At 41.0% G+C, this 17,237-nt stretch overlaps 1 protein-coding gene across 1 annotated transcript in view; it reads left to right on the top strand.

Moving 5' to 3' along the window:
• Window positions 1-1,724: 1,724 nt before the first annotated feature.
• Window positions 1,725-17,237, top strand: part of LOC140909481 (calcium/manganese antiporter SLC30A10) — a 31,120-nt gene continuing 15,607 nt past the window's right edge. Inside the window, exon 1 of the mRNA XM_073338862.2 lies at window positions 1,725-2,175. Coding sequence (XP_073194963.1) covers window positions 1,725-2,175 — 451 coding nt within the window. The remainder of the gene's footprint in view (window positions 2,176-17,237) is intronic.

The raw sequence follows: 17,237 nt of genomic DNA on the forward strand, positions 1-17,237 counted from the left end.
CAACCAGGTGCTGAGCAGGGTACAGGGTAGTACTTGTAATAAACTGGCCCTAGATGAAAATGTACCAACTGGAATGTAAACATGAATTAAGCTTTGTAACTGAGGGAACTGAAATGTGAATGGATCAACCAATGAATAACAGCAATATAAACATTATTTTCAGGTCCACAGAACAGCAGGGTAGCTGTCAAAAGGGTTGATGAGAAGTTTGGGAAGTGGAGGAAAATTAAATGCACCATAGCCCCTAGAACAGAGGGACAGGTGAACAGCAAAAGCCATAGGTTGGTACCATGATTCAGTGGTGGAACAATCAGCAAACAAATGTTAATCCTGGTGGTGGGTTCTGTTAAATACCTGCAAATGGGGTTAAACAAGATCGATATTTCACTTATCCCTTAACATGAGCAGAAAATGATAGATGGGAACTGGAGATGAACTTTCTGACTGCAACATAATTCACCTCAGTCAAAATGTATGCCTGCAATGGCACACCCTGGTTATTAACCATCCAACATTATTGTTGTTTTATCCATATTTGACTGTATTGTATGCTGTTTTCTTCCTCCCTTATCTCATGACTAAACTCATGTGTACACAAATGGGCAATTTAAGTTTTAAAAAAGGATTGTAAAATCTTCAGGGCAGGCATGTTATCTTTTATGTCTATCACTTAGCATACTTCTGGCTGCTTTATTTTCTTTACAGGAATCATTGAGCTGAGTGCACACACAGACACGCATTTCCATGAGAATTCAAAAGGGGGACCCGCTGAAAGGCTTCCCGTTCTCCTAGATATTCAGGAGCAGGTTATTTTGATTTAGAACTGGGGTTAGCCCCAGGATTCCTACATTCCTTCTCTTCTAGTTGGTGAGAGGTTTATAAGCAGAAAATAACTCCCAGTGCGTACAATTCTGGATTCTATTAATACTCAGCTTGCACATTTGGGGGCCAAACCTGTAGGAAATGGCCTTCAAGTACACAGTTTTTGAGGATTAATACCTGTGCATGTAATTGTTAGAATTTCCCATCTGCACATGCAGGTGTTAATCCTTGAAATGGGTGTATGCAAAAATTGGGGCTCAACTAAGGCCTTTGTGAAAACTTGGCTTTTGGAGAATGTCTTAATTTCTAACAGCTCTCTGGCATGGCATTTTCACTCTGTTCATAACAAACTGTATTTAGCTGTCCCACACTACAGACCTCAAATTACCTGTATTCCACAGACACATGGATAATACTATAAATGGTTGCTAACAGAAAATTTTGTTTATTATTAAGCAATTTCTATCACCTATCTAATATAGGTGCATCTCATCATGTAAAGCTTTCTGCTCCACCAATGGTTCTTGTGGTCCTATATTTGGGCCTCCCTCATGCTTGAAAGCTATGATACTGGTGGTGGCAGCTAATTAAAGATGCTCTTGGTATTGGGGTTCAGTCTGGTGTTTCTCTTCCCCTCATTTTATTTGTAATAAATGAAAACAATCCCCATAGAGTGGCACATTAGAAGAGTGGAGATAGAGCATTGCAGCAGCCGTCACCTGATTAGCTGTTGCTAAACTGCCCTTTAAACTGATTTTATTGTTTTAGTGCATCTTATAAAAGTGACTTCCAAACGTGAGTAGCACTGAGGTAAAAGGAGGAGTTGCGGAGCTGTAGCCACGAACTCTTCTGCTGCTGCTTGTAGAGATCAGACTAACCACAGGATAAGAGAGAGTACAGAAATGGGACGTTACTCAGGAAGAAGCAGCCGGCTCATCTTAATGTGTGTTGTGAGCCTTGTGCTTTTTGTGGTGGAGATATCAGTAGCGTACATTGGTAATTCCCTGTCTCTAGCTTCTGATGCTTTTGCCGTCCTATCTCACTTCATCTCCATGGTTATCGGTTTACTCAGCATCTGGTTCAGCCGCATCAGGTGGCACAAGAAGAGCACGTTTGGCTTCCCCCGGGCAGATGTGGTAGGTGCCTTTGGCAATTCCATCTTTGCCACTGCTCTGATGTTCAGCATCCTCATTGAGGCAATTAAGAGGTATCTCAATCCACAGAAGACGGAAGAGGCACTGATTGTCCTCATTGTTGGACTTGTAGGTCTATTCTTCAATGTGCTAAACTATGTTGTCTTTATGGACTGCTGTTACTGTGAGGCATCCGTTGTCCAAGAAGACACTGAAACAGGTAAATAAGCTAATGAACTTTCTAGACTGTCCAAAACCAGCCTTCCAAAGCACTATTTGACAATTAGCCTGGTGACCACTTGCTATTTCTTTGTGATGAGCAAGTACAATAATTTTTTCACAATAATTTTGGTAATGGTGGGGAGTAGATTGTGTCTGAGCCAATAGATATTCATGCTTATTTTACAAGGCTTCTATCACCACATTTGCTTCCTAATACTTGTCTGAAGTAAATGGTGTCCCAATGATGTAGCTGACCTTTGGTAAGCCATCAAGCAATGAGCAAGTGGGGAAAATTCTTTTTTTCTGTGTTGCCAAATTGGAATCAGGGTCTGTCATTGTCCTACTGAGAGATGAATTGTCCAGATTTATCAGAAAGTCAGTGCTTGAGAGATGCTGAGCACCCCTTGGCTTAATTGAGAACTGTGAATGCTCAGCATCTCTGAAGTTACCACCAGTGAGCAAGCAGGGATAATTGTAAATACTGCAACAAAGCTGTAATAGTTTTTGTCCAAGGCACATCTGAGAAGTGTTTAGGGTTTGTAAGCCAAGATAAAGAACTGACTAATGGCAAGAGGAGAATTCTAAGCCTACCAATTTATTAAATCATTTAAAAAAAGATGTTTTTTAAAAGTCTGCAATTTGTTTTACCAGAGCTTACTGCAGAGGTGCTGTTTGTTATAGCAGATGTAGTGGGTTTAGGAGACTCAAAAAGAGCTAGTAAGATGCATGGTTTACAGATTGACAAATTGGGAGAGAAATATGGATTTTCTATTTAAATCTCTCTCCTCCCAATGAACATTCTGTTTACATTGTGATTACCAAGAGTAGTACCATGGAGTCCTAGGTGCTGCGCAAACACAGAACGAAACAACTGTTCTTGCTCCAAAGAGCTTACAATCTTAGTACTGTATTAGACAAGAGAAAACAGATGAATACAGACAGAGTGAAAAGAAACAATGAGACAATGTTGGTCAGCATGATAGCACACCTGGCGCAAACCATTCACCACACTCGGCAAAGAACTTACAGAAGGTGTTTTTGACAAAGTGGCACAGAGGAGCTACCGTATTTTCATTTATTTTCTTAGAAGATTTTTTTAATGTTTAAAAGAGAATTTTCCCTCATTTGCTCTTAATTTTTTAGAGCAGCTAATCTATTCTATTTGACTAAAGGTGGCAAGATCCCCCCCCCTTTAAAAATAAAATTATTAAAATGAGAGGGGGAACATACATTTGATAGAAATTCTGCATTGATCGATCATCATCTTGGGGAGAAAGCTGAAGTACACAGTGGGATAAAGCAACTGGTTTTATAAACCATGTTCTAGATGAGGTAAGATGTTGGCTTTAAAGAAACAGACAAATGCTGTTGAAATCTTTATTATAAGGTCCCATCTATACTGTCACCTCTTACCCACTCCTACCCCCCAAAACTCTGTGAAAACAGTCGTGTAACACGGTTGTGGCTAAAATCATAGCTGACTCTATGGATTGGCATGGTGCGGGGGGGGGAGATCCAAAAATCATGCAAGGGAGATGTTTTAAACTTGTCTAAATATAGAGAAATCATGCTTTGGTTTCACATATTTGTTATTTCTGTCTACGAATGCAAGAATAAATCTTGTTTATAGCATGGTTTGTCCACAACTGTTAGTATCATGCTTATAGATTGGGACTCTAACAGTTTCTTTCCTAGTGTAGACAAAGACTTATGCATCCCTCGCTGCATATAAATTATCAGAGACACTCATTTAAAAGTGCAGGCACTAAACATTAAAGGGATAGACACAGACTGAATTTGGCCCAAAGGTTTCAGTTAACACCATTATTATTTCCCATTTCAGCTTTCTGTGCCAGAAACTGATGTTTTCTATTGTATATTTATTTGCATTCTTAATCTTCTGTGTGTTTCCAGTTGATGTGTAGGTTATTTCGGTTCATTGTTAAAGACCCACTGATGTCTCCTAATCACTTTTGTAAAAGAATTCTGGCCCAACTCTCTCAAAATCTGCACACACTTACTGGTGCATATTATTCATTTGCATTCACAACTATGACAATTTGAGTCTCTGCTAGCCAGATACTCTCCATACATGCTTAATTTGAATTCACAGGGATATTTAATACCAGTTTTGTTACTTTAGGGCTCCATCAGATTCTGCTGCTTGTTCTGCACCAGAAATTCTAGTCCTAAATTTGTGATGGCATAATAGTTTGTTTCAGGAATGACTGTGTCATCCCAAGCAGAGCACAATGACTTCAGGTGAATAATGAGCAACAGATAAGTGATTAAAATTAAAGGCAGATATTTTCAAAAAGAAGTAGGGGACTTGGCTTCACATTGAAATTAAAAGGAGCTGTGTGGCTAAATCCCCCAGTAAACTTTTTTGAAATCTCAGTGAAAGGTACTGGTTTTTATAAAATGCTTAAGTTGGAAAAGACGATCCACTGCTCGCCATTCCTTCAAATAAAAACATAGGGCCAAATTCAACTCTGGGAAATACAGTGTAACTCCCATTGACTTCAATGGGATTTCAGTGGCTTAAGCTGGGTCTTAATTTGGTCCATGTACTGTAGGCAAAATTTGTAAATGGTCTGTTTTTGTTTTTCTGTTTTCTATAACATGGCAGTGGTTCTTGGAATAACACAGACGCAAATCTTTTTCAAAAACAAGATATGTTACAATTTATACTGAGAACCACTGTTTTAAGAAAAGGAGGACTTGTGGCACCTTAGAGACTAACAAATTTATGTGAGCATAAGCTTTCGTGAGCTACAGCTCACTTCATCGGATGCATTCAGTGGAAGATACAGTGGGGAGATTTATATACACAGAGAACATGAAACAATGGGTGTTACCATACACACTGTAAGGACAGTGATCAGGTAAGGTGAGCTATTACCAGCAGGAGAGCGCGGGGGGGGGGCGGGGGGGATCTTTTGCAGTGATAATCAAGGTGGGCCATTTCCAGCAGTTGACAAGAACCTCTGAGGAACAGCGGGGGGGTGGGGGGGGAATAAACATGGGGAAATAATTTTACTTTGTGTAATGACCCATCCACTCCCAGTCTTTATTCAAGCCTAAGTTAATTGTATCCAGTTTGCAAATTAATTCCAATTCAGCATTCTCTCATTAGAGTATGTTTTTGAAGTTTTTTTGTTGAATTGCCACTTTTAGCTCTGTAATCGAGTGACCAAAGAGATTGAAGTGTTCTCCAACTGGTTTTTGAATGTTATAATTCTCGATGTCTGATTTGTGTCCATTTATTCTTTTACATAGAGACTGTCCAGTTTGGCCGATGTACATGGCAGAGGGGCATTGCTGGCACATGATGGCATATATCACATTGGTAGATGTGCAGGTGAATGAGCCTCTGATAGTGTGGCTGATGTGATTAGGCCCTATGATGGTGTCCCCTAAATAGATATGTGGACACAGTTGGCAACGGGCTTTGTTGCAAGGATATGTTCTTGGGTTAGTGGTTCTGTTGTGTGGTGTGTGCATGCTGGTGAGTATTTGCTTCAGGTTGGGGAGCTGTCTGTAAGCAAGGACTGGCCTGTCTCCCAAGATCCGTGAGAGTGATGGGTCGTCCTTCAGGATAGGTTGTAGATCCCTGATGATGCGTTGGAGAGGTTTTAGTTGGGGGCTGAAGGTGCTGGCTAGTGGCGTTCTGTTATTTTCTTTGTTGGGCCCGTCCTGTAGTAGGTAACTTCTGGGTACTCTTCTGGCTCTGTCAATCTGTTTCTTTACTTCAGCAGGTGGGTATTGTAGTTGTAAGAACGCTTGATAGAGCTCTTGTAGGTGTTTCTCTGTCTGAGGGGTTGGAGCAAATGCAGTTGTATCGTAGAGCTTGGCTGTAGATAATGGATCGTATGGTGTGGTCTGGTGAATTGGAATTAATTTGCAAACTGGTTACAATTAACCTAGGCTTGAATAAAGACTTGGAGTGGATGGGTCATTACACAAAGTAAAAATATTTCCCCATGAAGAAAAGGAGTACTTGTGGCACCTTAGAGACTAACAAATTTATTTGAGCATAAGCTTTCGTGAGCTACAGCTCACTTTCTTTTTGCGAATACAGACTAACACGGCTTCTACTCTGAAACCTGTCATTATTTCCCCATGTTTACTCCCCCCGCCCAGGCTGTTCCTCAGACGTTCTTGTCAACTGCTGGAAATGGCCCACCTTGATTATCACTATAAAAGGTTCTTTCCCCCCCCCCCAGCTCTCCTGCTGGTAACAGCTCACCTTACCTGATCACTCTCTTTTGATGGGAGGGGGCTACTTTTCTTTCTGCAGTGTGTATGGTAACACCCATTGTTTCATGTTCTCTGTGTATATAAATCTCCCCACTGTATCTTCCACTGAATGCATCCGATGAAGTGAGCTGTAGCTCACAAAAGCTTATGCTCAAATAAATTTGTTAGTCTCTAAGGTGCCACAAGTCCTCCTTTTCTTTTTGCAGATACAGACTAACACGGCTGCTACTCTGAAAACTGTCTGTTTTATCTTTCATCCCTTTTCTTCCACCTGTTGCAGGTTCGTAGCCTTGCTGAAAAATTCAAACTTATTTTCTCTAAGAATAAATACATAGGATCCTATTTTGATTAAACTAAAAGAATTAAAGATGCTTATTTTTAAATGGAGTTCTACTCTGAAAAGTGCCAGTGTATATGTATAAAATCTATCTATATCTATATATAATGAATACATGGGAGTTCCATATCTCTCTTGATAGTTTTCTATATTAAATGTGGTCATTTTATAAGTAGAAGATAGACTCTTTCTTGTGTAATAGAGGACAAATAAGGCCCTTGAGTTATGCTCATGCTACCCAAATGTCTTCATATTGTACCCTCTAACACCTGTGCAATCCATTTATGTCAATGAACATAGGTGCTGGGGGTGCTGCTGCACCCCCTGCTTTGAAGTAGTTTCCATCATATACGGGGTTTGCAGTTTGGTTCAATGGCTTTCAGTACCCCACTATACAAATTGTTCCAGCACCCATGTCTGAGTACTGACAAATCACAGAATGGAATTTCATGTATAATCCTGTTGAGGCACAAAAGGAATAGTATTCAGTTTTCTCTCTTAACTGGCTTTGCTCTGCAGGCCTAACAAACATTTAAAAAAACACCACCAAATCTGATTCTGAATAGACAAAGAAACAACTCGGTTATGGAAAGGTGCCATTGTTATATAGTCACTTTTCAGAGTAGAACTGCACTTTAAGAAGCCCCGGCTGTTCTCAAACATACAAAAATAGACTTGGTAGTTTCCTCAAACCCTTTTAGGGTATTTCTTATATTTTAACATTGCTGATTACCCAGTCCTGCCATTGTTCCACTAGTTGAACTCCCACCAAAGCACATGGAAGTTTGTTCATGGACCAGTCAGTACTGGAATAAGACCTATATTTATGTGTTGTGTTGAATATAGTTGGCTCATTCCCAGTACTTGCTATATTCCATTTAGGTTTATTTATATTTATAGTTGTAGCTCTGAAGGTGGATAGCAATACCATAATCCAGGATTGTTGGGTTTTTTACAGCACAATGGTTTCTGTGGTGATGAGCTATGGTGTTACTGAATGAGGCTGACCCACAAAATATGTTTCAGTTCATTTGGTTTTCATTTTTATCTTCCACCATCATCTCTTAATAAAAAATAAGTTGGGGGGAATCAGCTGGGGACCTTTTAAGACTCTTTATCTAGGAAGGGGGTACTCACCATTAGTTGCACTGACTAGTTGGCTTTTTTCAATTTGTAACCATGCTGCTTTTAGTAAGAAATATGAATTTAGTGGTGGGTAAATCAGCTATGCACAAATATTTCAGAGATTCAGATGTCAAAATATATATATGTACTTTATATAATAAGCCTGATCCTTCAGTCCCTACTGGCAAAAATGCCACTGAAAGAGCTTACTTGCAAGATCAAGCCCATTGAGACTCAAAACAAGATAATATTGCTGGTAAATTCTCTCACAATAACAATAGAAGAAGACACTTCTTAAGACAGGCCACCATCCTTCTGATCTCTTATCTTAAATGTTCACACACAGCCTCTGCTTTCTGCTGTTTTAGGAGAGGCCTAAGCATGTAAAAAGGGTATAATGGTTCTGAACCTCCAAAATTAACTCTGACTTTGGTCAGTTGTGGGTCTGGTGTTGTTCGGGGAAGAGATTTATTTCTTACCTTGATAGACTTGGCTGAGGTACAAGTGATAGGGTTGCCAACTTTCTACTCGCACAAAACCGAACACCCTTTCCCTGCCCCTTCTCTGAGGCCCCATCCCTGTCCCACCCCTTCTCTGAGGCCCTGCCCCCACTCACTCCATCCCCCCCTTCCTCTGTTGCTCACTCTTCCCCCCCTACTCACTCATTTTCACCAGGCTGGGGCAGGGGGTTGGAGGGCGGGAGGGCTTTGGCTGGGGGTGTCGGCTCTGAGGTGGGGCTGGGGATGAGGGGTTTGGGGTGCAGAAGGGGGCTCCGGGCTGGGGGGTGGAGCTGAGGCGTTCAAAGTATGGGAGGGAGCTCTGGGCTGAGACAGGGGGTACGGGCTCTGGGATGGGGGTGCGGGTTCTAGGAAGGGAACAGAAATGAGGGGGTTAGGGTGCAGGAGGAGGCTCTGGGCTGGGGCAGGGGTTTGGGGTCTGGGGTGTGGCAGGGGGCTCAGGGCTGGTGCAGGGGTGTGGGGTGCAGACTCTGGAAGGGAGTTTGGGTGTGGGAGTAGGTTCCAAGCTGGGGCAGAGTGTTGGGGTGTGGAAGGTGGTGTGGGGTGCCGGCTTTGGGAGGGAGTTTGGGTGGAGAAAGGGGCTCAGGGCTGGGGCACAGGGTTAGAGTGCAGGGTGTGAGCTCTGGGAGGGAGTTTGGGTGTGGGAGGGGGCTCCGGGCTGCAGCTGAGGGTTGGGGAGTGGTCAGGTGGCGGCGGGGGCAGTGTGCGGAGCCTCTCTGGCTGCCCCCGTGCCTCGGAGCCACTCTGGCTGCCCCCGTGCCTCGGAGCCACAGGGACATGTCACCGCTTCCAGGAGCTGCACGGAGCCGAGTAGAGACCCTTCCAGCCCCGCTAATTGGACTTTGAACAGCCTGGTCAGTGGTACTGACCGGAGCTGCCAGGGTCCCTTTTTGACTGGAACTAGTCGAAAACCGGACACCTCTTAACCCTAACAAGTGATCTAACATGAGAGGTCAAGCATGTTTGTTTGTTAAGCGCTGATAAGGAAATGTTGTTTGCATGGTTCCTGTGCATGTATGCTTCATTTTCTATGATAAACCTGATATTGTAGCCTTGTTAAAGGAGTGAGAGGCATATTGTATAAACACCTATGGCTTCTACAATATATATTGTAAGAGTATGATGTGTTTTTAAGGAAAAAAAAGTGTTGAGGCTAGTTTTGTAAACTGTTTTGTGCAGGACCAAGTCTCTGCATGTATTTGAATGGTATGTTAAAGGAACATTAAGATTGTGAGGTCAAGCACTCAAAAGTTAGGGAATACCAGTAGTACGGTTGCAGGAGAACCTTAATTTTCGCCCCTTGTGGAGATGTATCATGATGGTGTTTAATTACATGGTCCACATTCCATTTTCTCCACAGGACCCCTGCCTCATTCAGTGCATAGTATGGACAGTGCTCAGTTCATGAGCAGCTATTTTATCCTCATTGTGTGGTTCCAAGCTTTATTTACTGCATACTATTCAAACCATGCTTGAAAGCCAGAATTATTATTGTCCTCATGGGCATTCCTATGCGGTAAATCACTACAGTATCTGAGTGCTTCACAAACACCCCTGGGGGCTTCATGTCAGGGATGTCTTTTGCCATTCCCATGAAAATCTGCCCATATTTGGCCAAGTTATCAGCCTTTGCAAAATATATTTAGTTTGGCAAAGTCATAAGCAACTGAAAACAGTAACTTATAGTGGGAAGTGTCAGGCAACCTTAATAGGCAGTATTATCCGACCCACCTATAATATTTAATAATATAGGAGCTTGCTTTATTGCACAATTTTTTCAGATTATTCTTGTATGTCTAGCAAGATATGTAACTATTTACTTCTGTGTGACTAAGCAGCTTTCCCTGGACAACCAGTGCACTGGAGCTCACTTGGTGGACTCACTGTGTTACAGGGAATTACTGTGTCCCACTATGTATGACTCAAGAAAAACAATAAATATTCCCTGGACAACCAGTGCACTGGAGCTCACTTGGTGGACTCACTGTGTTACAGGGAATTACTGTGTCCCACTATGTATGACTCAAGAAAAACAATAAATATTGAATTGGAGAAAGCATTTTTCCTGTCTTCCTTCATGTACTTCGGCTATGTTTTTTGTTTTGGTGGAAAAGACAACAAAACCTGATATAGAGCTGTTTACAAAATGTCTGGGACTGAAGGGGCAAATCTAATCAGTGGATGGACGTAATGAGCAACAATTCATTAACTAGAATCTGAAAACATGCACTTTGTAGTTACAGCCATGTGGTGGAGGGTCCATACACTTCAGCGAGTACAGTTTTGGTGCTGTGTGTACGCTTCTTAGATGATGGAGAACACTCACAATGCACTAGAAACCTCCATATGAGATAGGATATGGCATGCGAGCCAGAGGCCAAATGGAATACATACTGTGCTTCTCCTTGGCCAACAGGACCTGACTTTGTTGAATTTGAGGCACACTGCAAGGCTTACCTATTTTTCCAGGCCTTTGCAGAGGAGGTGAGGCTGAGGGGTGAGCTAGTGGTAATGCTCTAACAGGTTGGGTCGGTGGGAAGGTTTTAGGATTGATACAAATCATTCAGAGCAGATTAATGGTTTTTATACACACACTGCTTCTGCCATGATTGGGGCATTTTTAAATAAAAAAGTAACTACGTGGCTGACATACATTCCAATGCTGTGTGCTCTCCCGTTTGAGATCACACATACACAACTTAACGGATGCGGAAAAACAACTGCCGGAGCAAGTGGACCTGCTGCTGAGTTTTATTTTTTGGGAAACTCCCACTGACTTTCATGGAACCAGGATTTTCCATAAGGTTTGGTATTTGAGAAGAAAAATCTTTGAGGGAGACTGACTGAGTCAGGCAATTAAGTTATAATACCATGCACTTACAAAGCCATTTAATCCACAGAGCTCAAAGTACTTCACAAAACAGGTGCCCATTTTCCCAATTTTTTCCAGATGGGGAAACTGGCCTAGGGAAATTGACTTGCCTGAAGTCACACGGCAAGTAGAGAACCTCCCATTTCCAGCTCAAAACTGAAGCCTAAATTGGTGGTGGTAATTAATTTGTTTTGTAGTAGTGCCTTAGAGAACCAAATTAGTCGTCGGGCCCTATTATACTAGGCATGTTCCACACTTGTCATAAGAACACACAAAACCTGCCCCAAAGAGCTTTCAGTGATGTAGTAGCTGTTTGGTGTATGTGACATGAATTGGTGGTCTCACTCTGGTTCCTACCTGCCTGGTATCCACAACACAACTGGCACTAATTTGCATCCTTTGTGATGGTCTCAGCAGTGAGGCTGTTACTTTCCAGGTCAGAGTCGAAGCATATTAAGAAGACTGTGCGGAGAACTTGTACTGCCACTATCTGTTCAGTGAATAGGGAGGCTTTCAGGCTCTAGGATTGTTAATACAGAGATTTTCATGAGCATTAAATTAATCTACATTTAAAAAAGGGGGAAAATGTTCATTGTGTGTACTCACTGGCTTATGAACACACTTGCACCAGCTTGATGGCCTGGAGAAATTTTTAGTGAGTGTAAAAGACCACCAGCTATAAGCTGTAGCAATCATGCATTATAGCAGCAATGGCCCGCTTTCTACAATCACTACAGATATTTCCAACTCTTACAAGCAAAACAGAACAACCGTGTGGGCCTGGAGAAACACTGTCTGCTCTTTCTTATTCTTTGTTTTTTATTATTTGTATCACAGTTGCTCTCAGAAGACCCAATTAAAAACAAGGTGCTGTTTGTACTCTCAATTTGTTAAAATTGATATTTGACAAAGAGAGAGTGAGACTTGATGATTAAAGTGTCTGTTCCTGGCTTTTGATATATATATATATATATATATACATGTAATATCTATTAACACTATTGGGTAGGGTGTTTACATATGCTTATCAAGGGGAGAACAGAGCATGCAGAGAATTTTTAAATCAGGTATTATGAAAGAAGGAAATTATAGAGGCCAAGGAAAGCCTCCATGTCAATTTCTCTCAATTGCCTTGAGAGTATGATGAAAGAAAACCTAAAGTCTGACCCAAATCCCTATTACTAACATACAACAGCCAGTGTACCAATAAGTGACACACACAAGATAAATTGCACAGAGCTATTAGTAGTCACAAAGACTAATCAAGATGGACTGATAAACCAATACATTGTTTTCCTGTGGCAATTCACATCATCTTATAATTGTAATTGGGGATGGCTAAAAATGGCCTAGATTTTTTTTTTAAAGGGGGACCCCAAACTTTCCTATTTTTAGGTTGCTGTATATGGACGAAGTAGTTTCCATTTCTTTCACATCATCTTTTCTTTCTGCATTCATCATCACATTTGTCATGCTATCAGTGCTTCCAGTCTTTTTCTGGAGTCATCTGAGGGCTCCTCAGCCTTAACCTAGAGTCCAGAGTTCTTACAGTGAAATAGTTCTGGTTGTTCTCCTCAAAAAGTAGCTCTCCAATTCTGAAAAACAGAGCTGAAAAGCTTTGTATGCTTTCTGAAGGGGGCAAAAATCCTGCCTTTCTCCTCAAAAGTTAGGGCCCATTTTTGGAGTGCATGGGCAAGACTGGCCCACCCACTTGATGTAGTCTCAATGTGTCATTGGCAGTGTCCCAAAATAAAGTTAACCAGAATTGTGTACATGAGACTGTGACAGCTATTTTTCTCACCCCCCACACAAACACACACTCTGAAGCAGAATAATAATCAATCATACTTACCTCTTATATAGTGCTTTTCATCCATAAGTCTTACAGAGCTTTATAAAGGAGGTCAGCATCCATATTCCCATTTGACAGATGTGCTCACCATGTGGATGGCTATTAACTGTTTTTTTTCTGAGAAGTGCTAACCACTTGAAAGATAGTAAATGATGCATATGCCAAGTGCTCTGGTTAAATTTCTCTATAGACAGATGGTTGTCAACAAGAAAGTGTCCGTTGAGTTCACTGACCGCCTGACTCTCATGGATCCTTGTGCACTGTGCTAATGGATTTTGCATAATACCATTTAGCCCCTAGCTACATGTTTGCCAACAGAAGTAATTATTAATGAAAGGCCATATTCAGCTCTCAATTGCTCCTATGCAATCATAGGGAAGTGTGCATGCATATAACAAAGAGTCAGCCCAATCTAGGCTAAAATGCACAGTTATATTCAGATTTGCTGTGGTAGATTTTTATTGGTTTAAGATAATTACAACAACAATAATAAAAAAAATTAAAGAGAGAAAAGATAAGTCTTGAAAGCAATGTTTGGTGCTTATCAGTTATCACCGCTGAATTTTATGTCTTTCAGAGGCACTTTAATCAGTCCCTTTATCTGAAATAATATGCTAAACAGTCCTCAGCAAATTCTTCCAAAGCCCATGAGTTGTGATGACTTTTTCATGTAAACAGTTATCCAGAAACAAGGCCAGATCCTCAGTATGGGTAAACTGGTGAAGCTCCAGTGATGGCAATGAAGCCATGCTCATTTACCCTAACTGCAGATTTGACCCTGAATCTTAAGGCAGAAAAGATGGATTTTGAAGAGCCTGTCAACCACTCATAAGTAAAGCTGGTCCAAAAAAGAAAAGCATACTTCATGAAAATGTTTAAAACAAAGGGTGTTTTTGTTTCATTTGAAATATTCTGTGAATTTTTTTGTTCTTTAAACAAAACATTTGAAAATGAAATTCTTCAACATATTCAAAATTTCAAAAAGTGTAATTTTTGTGGGGGAAAACCCCACTTTCTCTCATTTACTTTTTTTCAAACTTTTCCACACTTCCTTCTTGTGGAAACTTTTATCTTAAAAAGGGTGGATGCCTTTTCCTCCCTCCACCAAAATCAAAATGAATTTTTTCCCCACAAATTTTCATTTTGATGAAAAAGGCATTTTCCTTTTTGTTTAAAAAAAAGTTTCAATGCAAAACTTAAAACTTTACAAGCACAGAAAGTAAAGCATGCAGAGCACTGCATAGAGCAGTTTACAGTAGTAAAGTTAAAAAGAACTGTCTTGTGTCCTTTGATTCTAAAACTGTTTGTACAATTTAATTTTGGGTGACAGGGTTCATATTCAAGGTACAGGCAAACTTTCAGAATTATGTTACAGCATCTGATGTCAACACTAAGAAAATAAAAGGTCTTTAAGATAACTAGATATATGATCATAAACTTTAATATTGTAAGTATAGCAGATTTGAGAATTTCAATGTTGAGGTGCTGTTTAAACTCATCTCAGTTCTTTTCTTTTACTGGTCAAGTAATGCTGCATAGAAGCTCAATGTATGCACAGGGTTTGTCATTGAACCTCAGTCTAGAAGTGCTGCTAAGTGACAACATTAAGTTCTGGTAATCTGATTTAGTATAATTTTCAGTGAAAAACTAAAAAATGACTAACTTCCCCTATATACTGCCGTCATTGAACCACATTGCATTACATAGTGGGCACCACGTTTAACTCAGGACAGACAGGGATAGTGTATGAGAAGAGGTAAATGGGACCGACCATCTTTAACCTGAAAAAGAAGTGACTTCCTAAGTACCTGAAGTGATCAGAAAAGGATTGCTCAGATGTCAGAAGGGCAGATAATACATGGATGTGATTTAGATAAATTTAAGGGCATTTGTAGGCTGGATATTAAGCGTAGGATGAGTTGGTGGGAAGGGAGGACGTCCTGAAAGGTCTTCAAGGCTTCAGCGTCTTTTAAAAATAAAACCCACTCTAAGGCTATGAATCAAATCATTCCATGTGTCAGTTGAGGCTGACCCACCAACATTTCTCAGCCCAGTTCTGAAGGGGACGCTTCTAGGCTGAGAGAGTAATTAATCCTCTGTGTTCAATCAATCCTTGGCCGTCTTTCATGGCAGTCTCAGAGCGGCTACTAGGTGCATGTCTCCACTGCAGAGTTCGCCAGGGCTAGGCACAGCAAAGCATTACCCATGCCAGGCCTGTGTGTGCACACAAGAGTGTTGTAAGAGCTGGGATGGGTTTCTGGTGGGATATCCTATGGTTCTTAGCATTGCATTGAACTGAACTGCTCTGTGAATCCATTCGCAGGATGCTCTGTCTGTGTAGCCTAGCATGGAGCTGCTGTTTGTGGCACTAACAGGAGAACAATATTTTACGTAAATAACTTCCAAATGGAGTGACTCATTAATGCAGACAGTTCTAAGGCAAAAGCAAACAGCATCTGGCAGCAAGAATTCTTAATATAATGTCATTAAGGATGAAAATCAGTCTGCAAACTATAAAGCGAATTGCAGTGCACTAACCCAACCCTCTGTTTCTTTCCTGTCCATTAAATATAAAGATGTCATTTTGGGTACATTTTCCCAAATTATGCATCTTACCGATATCACACCCTAGCTTAACCAGAAGGCTGGCGTCAGCCTCTGGAAAAAATGGCAGCACAGGAGGAAGGTTCCTTGGCTGGCATCTCTCTTCAAATGCTGTGGAAGCACAACAGAAATGGAGCAGGGAAATGTGGGGTTAAAATGCTAAGCCAGTATAGGGTGTCTTTCAGTGGAGAAAATGGGAGGAGTTAAAAAAGAAAGTACAGCTCAGGTGGATTTGTGGGATAGCACTGAAGGACTAACAACACCTGGGCTTGATTAGCCTGCTCTCTCACTGCAAAGTAGGTGGGTTGCCAGCCTGGGCTGGAGCAAAGCCTGAGCTCAAGTCTATAACCTCCCTATGCCATGCCTGCTAGCCTGGTCTTAAAGCACCCTTAAACCCGGGTTACAAATTTTTCTGTGTGCATGGAAGGGGCAATGCCCAGGCTGGAGCCCAGCCTAACTCTGCAGTGAAGACATACCCCAAGGGCACCAAGAGTAGTGATGGTTTTTGTGAAGTGGGTCCTTGAAACGGTGAAACTGTGGGCTGTTACTGTACACATTTAATCAAAGCCACCGAGTAGCTGCCTGATGATAATGATTTTAGGCTACTACTGACCTGGTGATCCTAAATCTCTGTATCCTATTGCCAGTCCTCCAAACCCTCAGCAGTCCCCTAGGATGTAGCTCTTTCTCCATCAATTTGACAGGTGTTATTTTGAGTAGTATTAAAGGTAGAGCTACAGTAGAGAACAGAACCAGAAACAAAAAGTTATGAACAGAATACTTTCATACCAACACTCACCGGATAAAGGAATTATTCCATGGTAAGCACTTCTTATAAATGGATTGAAAATTGATCTCTCTGTATTGTCACATCTGTTATTACCTTTGAATCCCTCGCTACTTTGTAACTTCTCTGAGCAATGAAACTCAAATCAACACACACAGCCCTATGCCTTTGATGGCAGTAATATACAAGTGAGCCTCTGTTATCTCTTCTGTTGAGTAGTGGAAGAATATCACTATTACAAAGTAATGCTAAATTTGGGACAGAGTTCCTACTTTTAAAGTGTTTAAAATTAGCGCTGGGCAAACCTTACAAGTTAGATACCCAAAAGTCTGGATACTTATCCAAGTATTCTTGGTATTCAGAACTGAATAGGAGAACAGTCTTGCTCATAAGACATCTAACAATTTTTGCTTCTGACTAGGATGGAGGAACTGCAACAGCAGCCTTTCTAACAGTATTTTAGCTGAAATCAAGAAGGACAAATAATTTAGAAAACCAAAAAGTAAGCTGAACCTCTTAAACAAGTTTGATTCGGTTCAAGTTTTGGGTGGAGGTTTGGGTTGGCTCTTGCTTTTAATGGAAATGGTTTGTTCAGTTATTCCAGATATTGGATAAGTAACTGGAACTAACATTAGCCAGTTAACTTATTACTCCATTGTTTAAATATATACACAGTGTGCTAAGAATTTTACAAAGCAATTGAAA

Source organism: Lepidochelys kempii, chromosome 3, assembly GCF_965140285.1.
Source record: "Lepidochelys kempii isolate rLepKem1 chromosome 3, rLepKem1.hap1, whole genome shotgun sequence".
Lineage (NCBI taxonomy): Eukaryota > Metazoa > Chordata > Testudines > Cheloniidae > Lepidochelys > Lepidochelys kempii.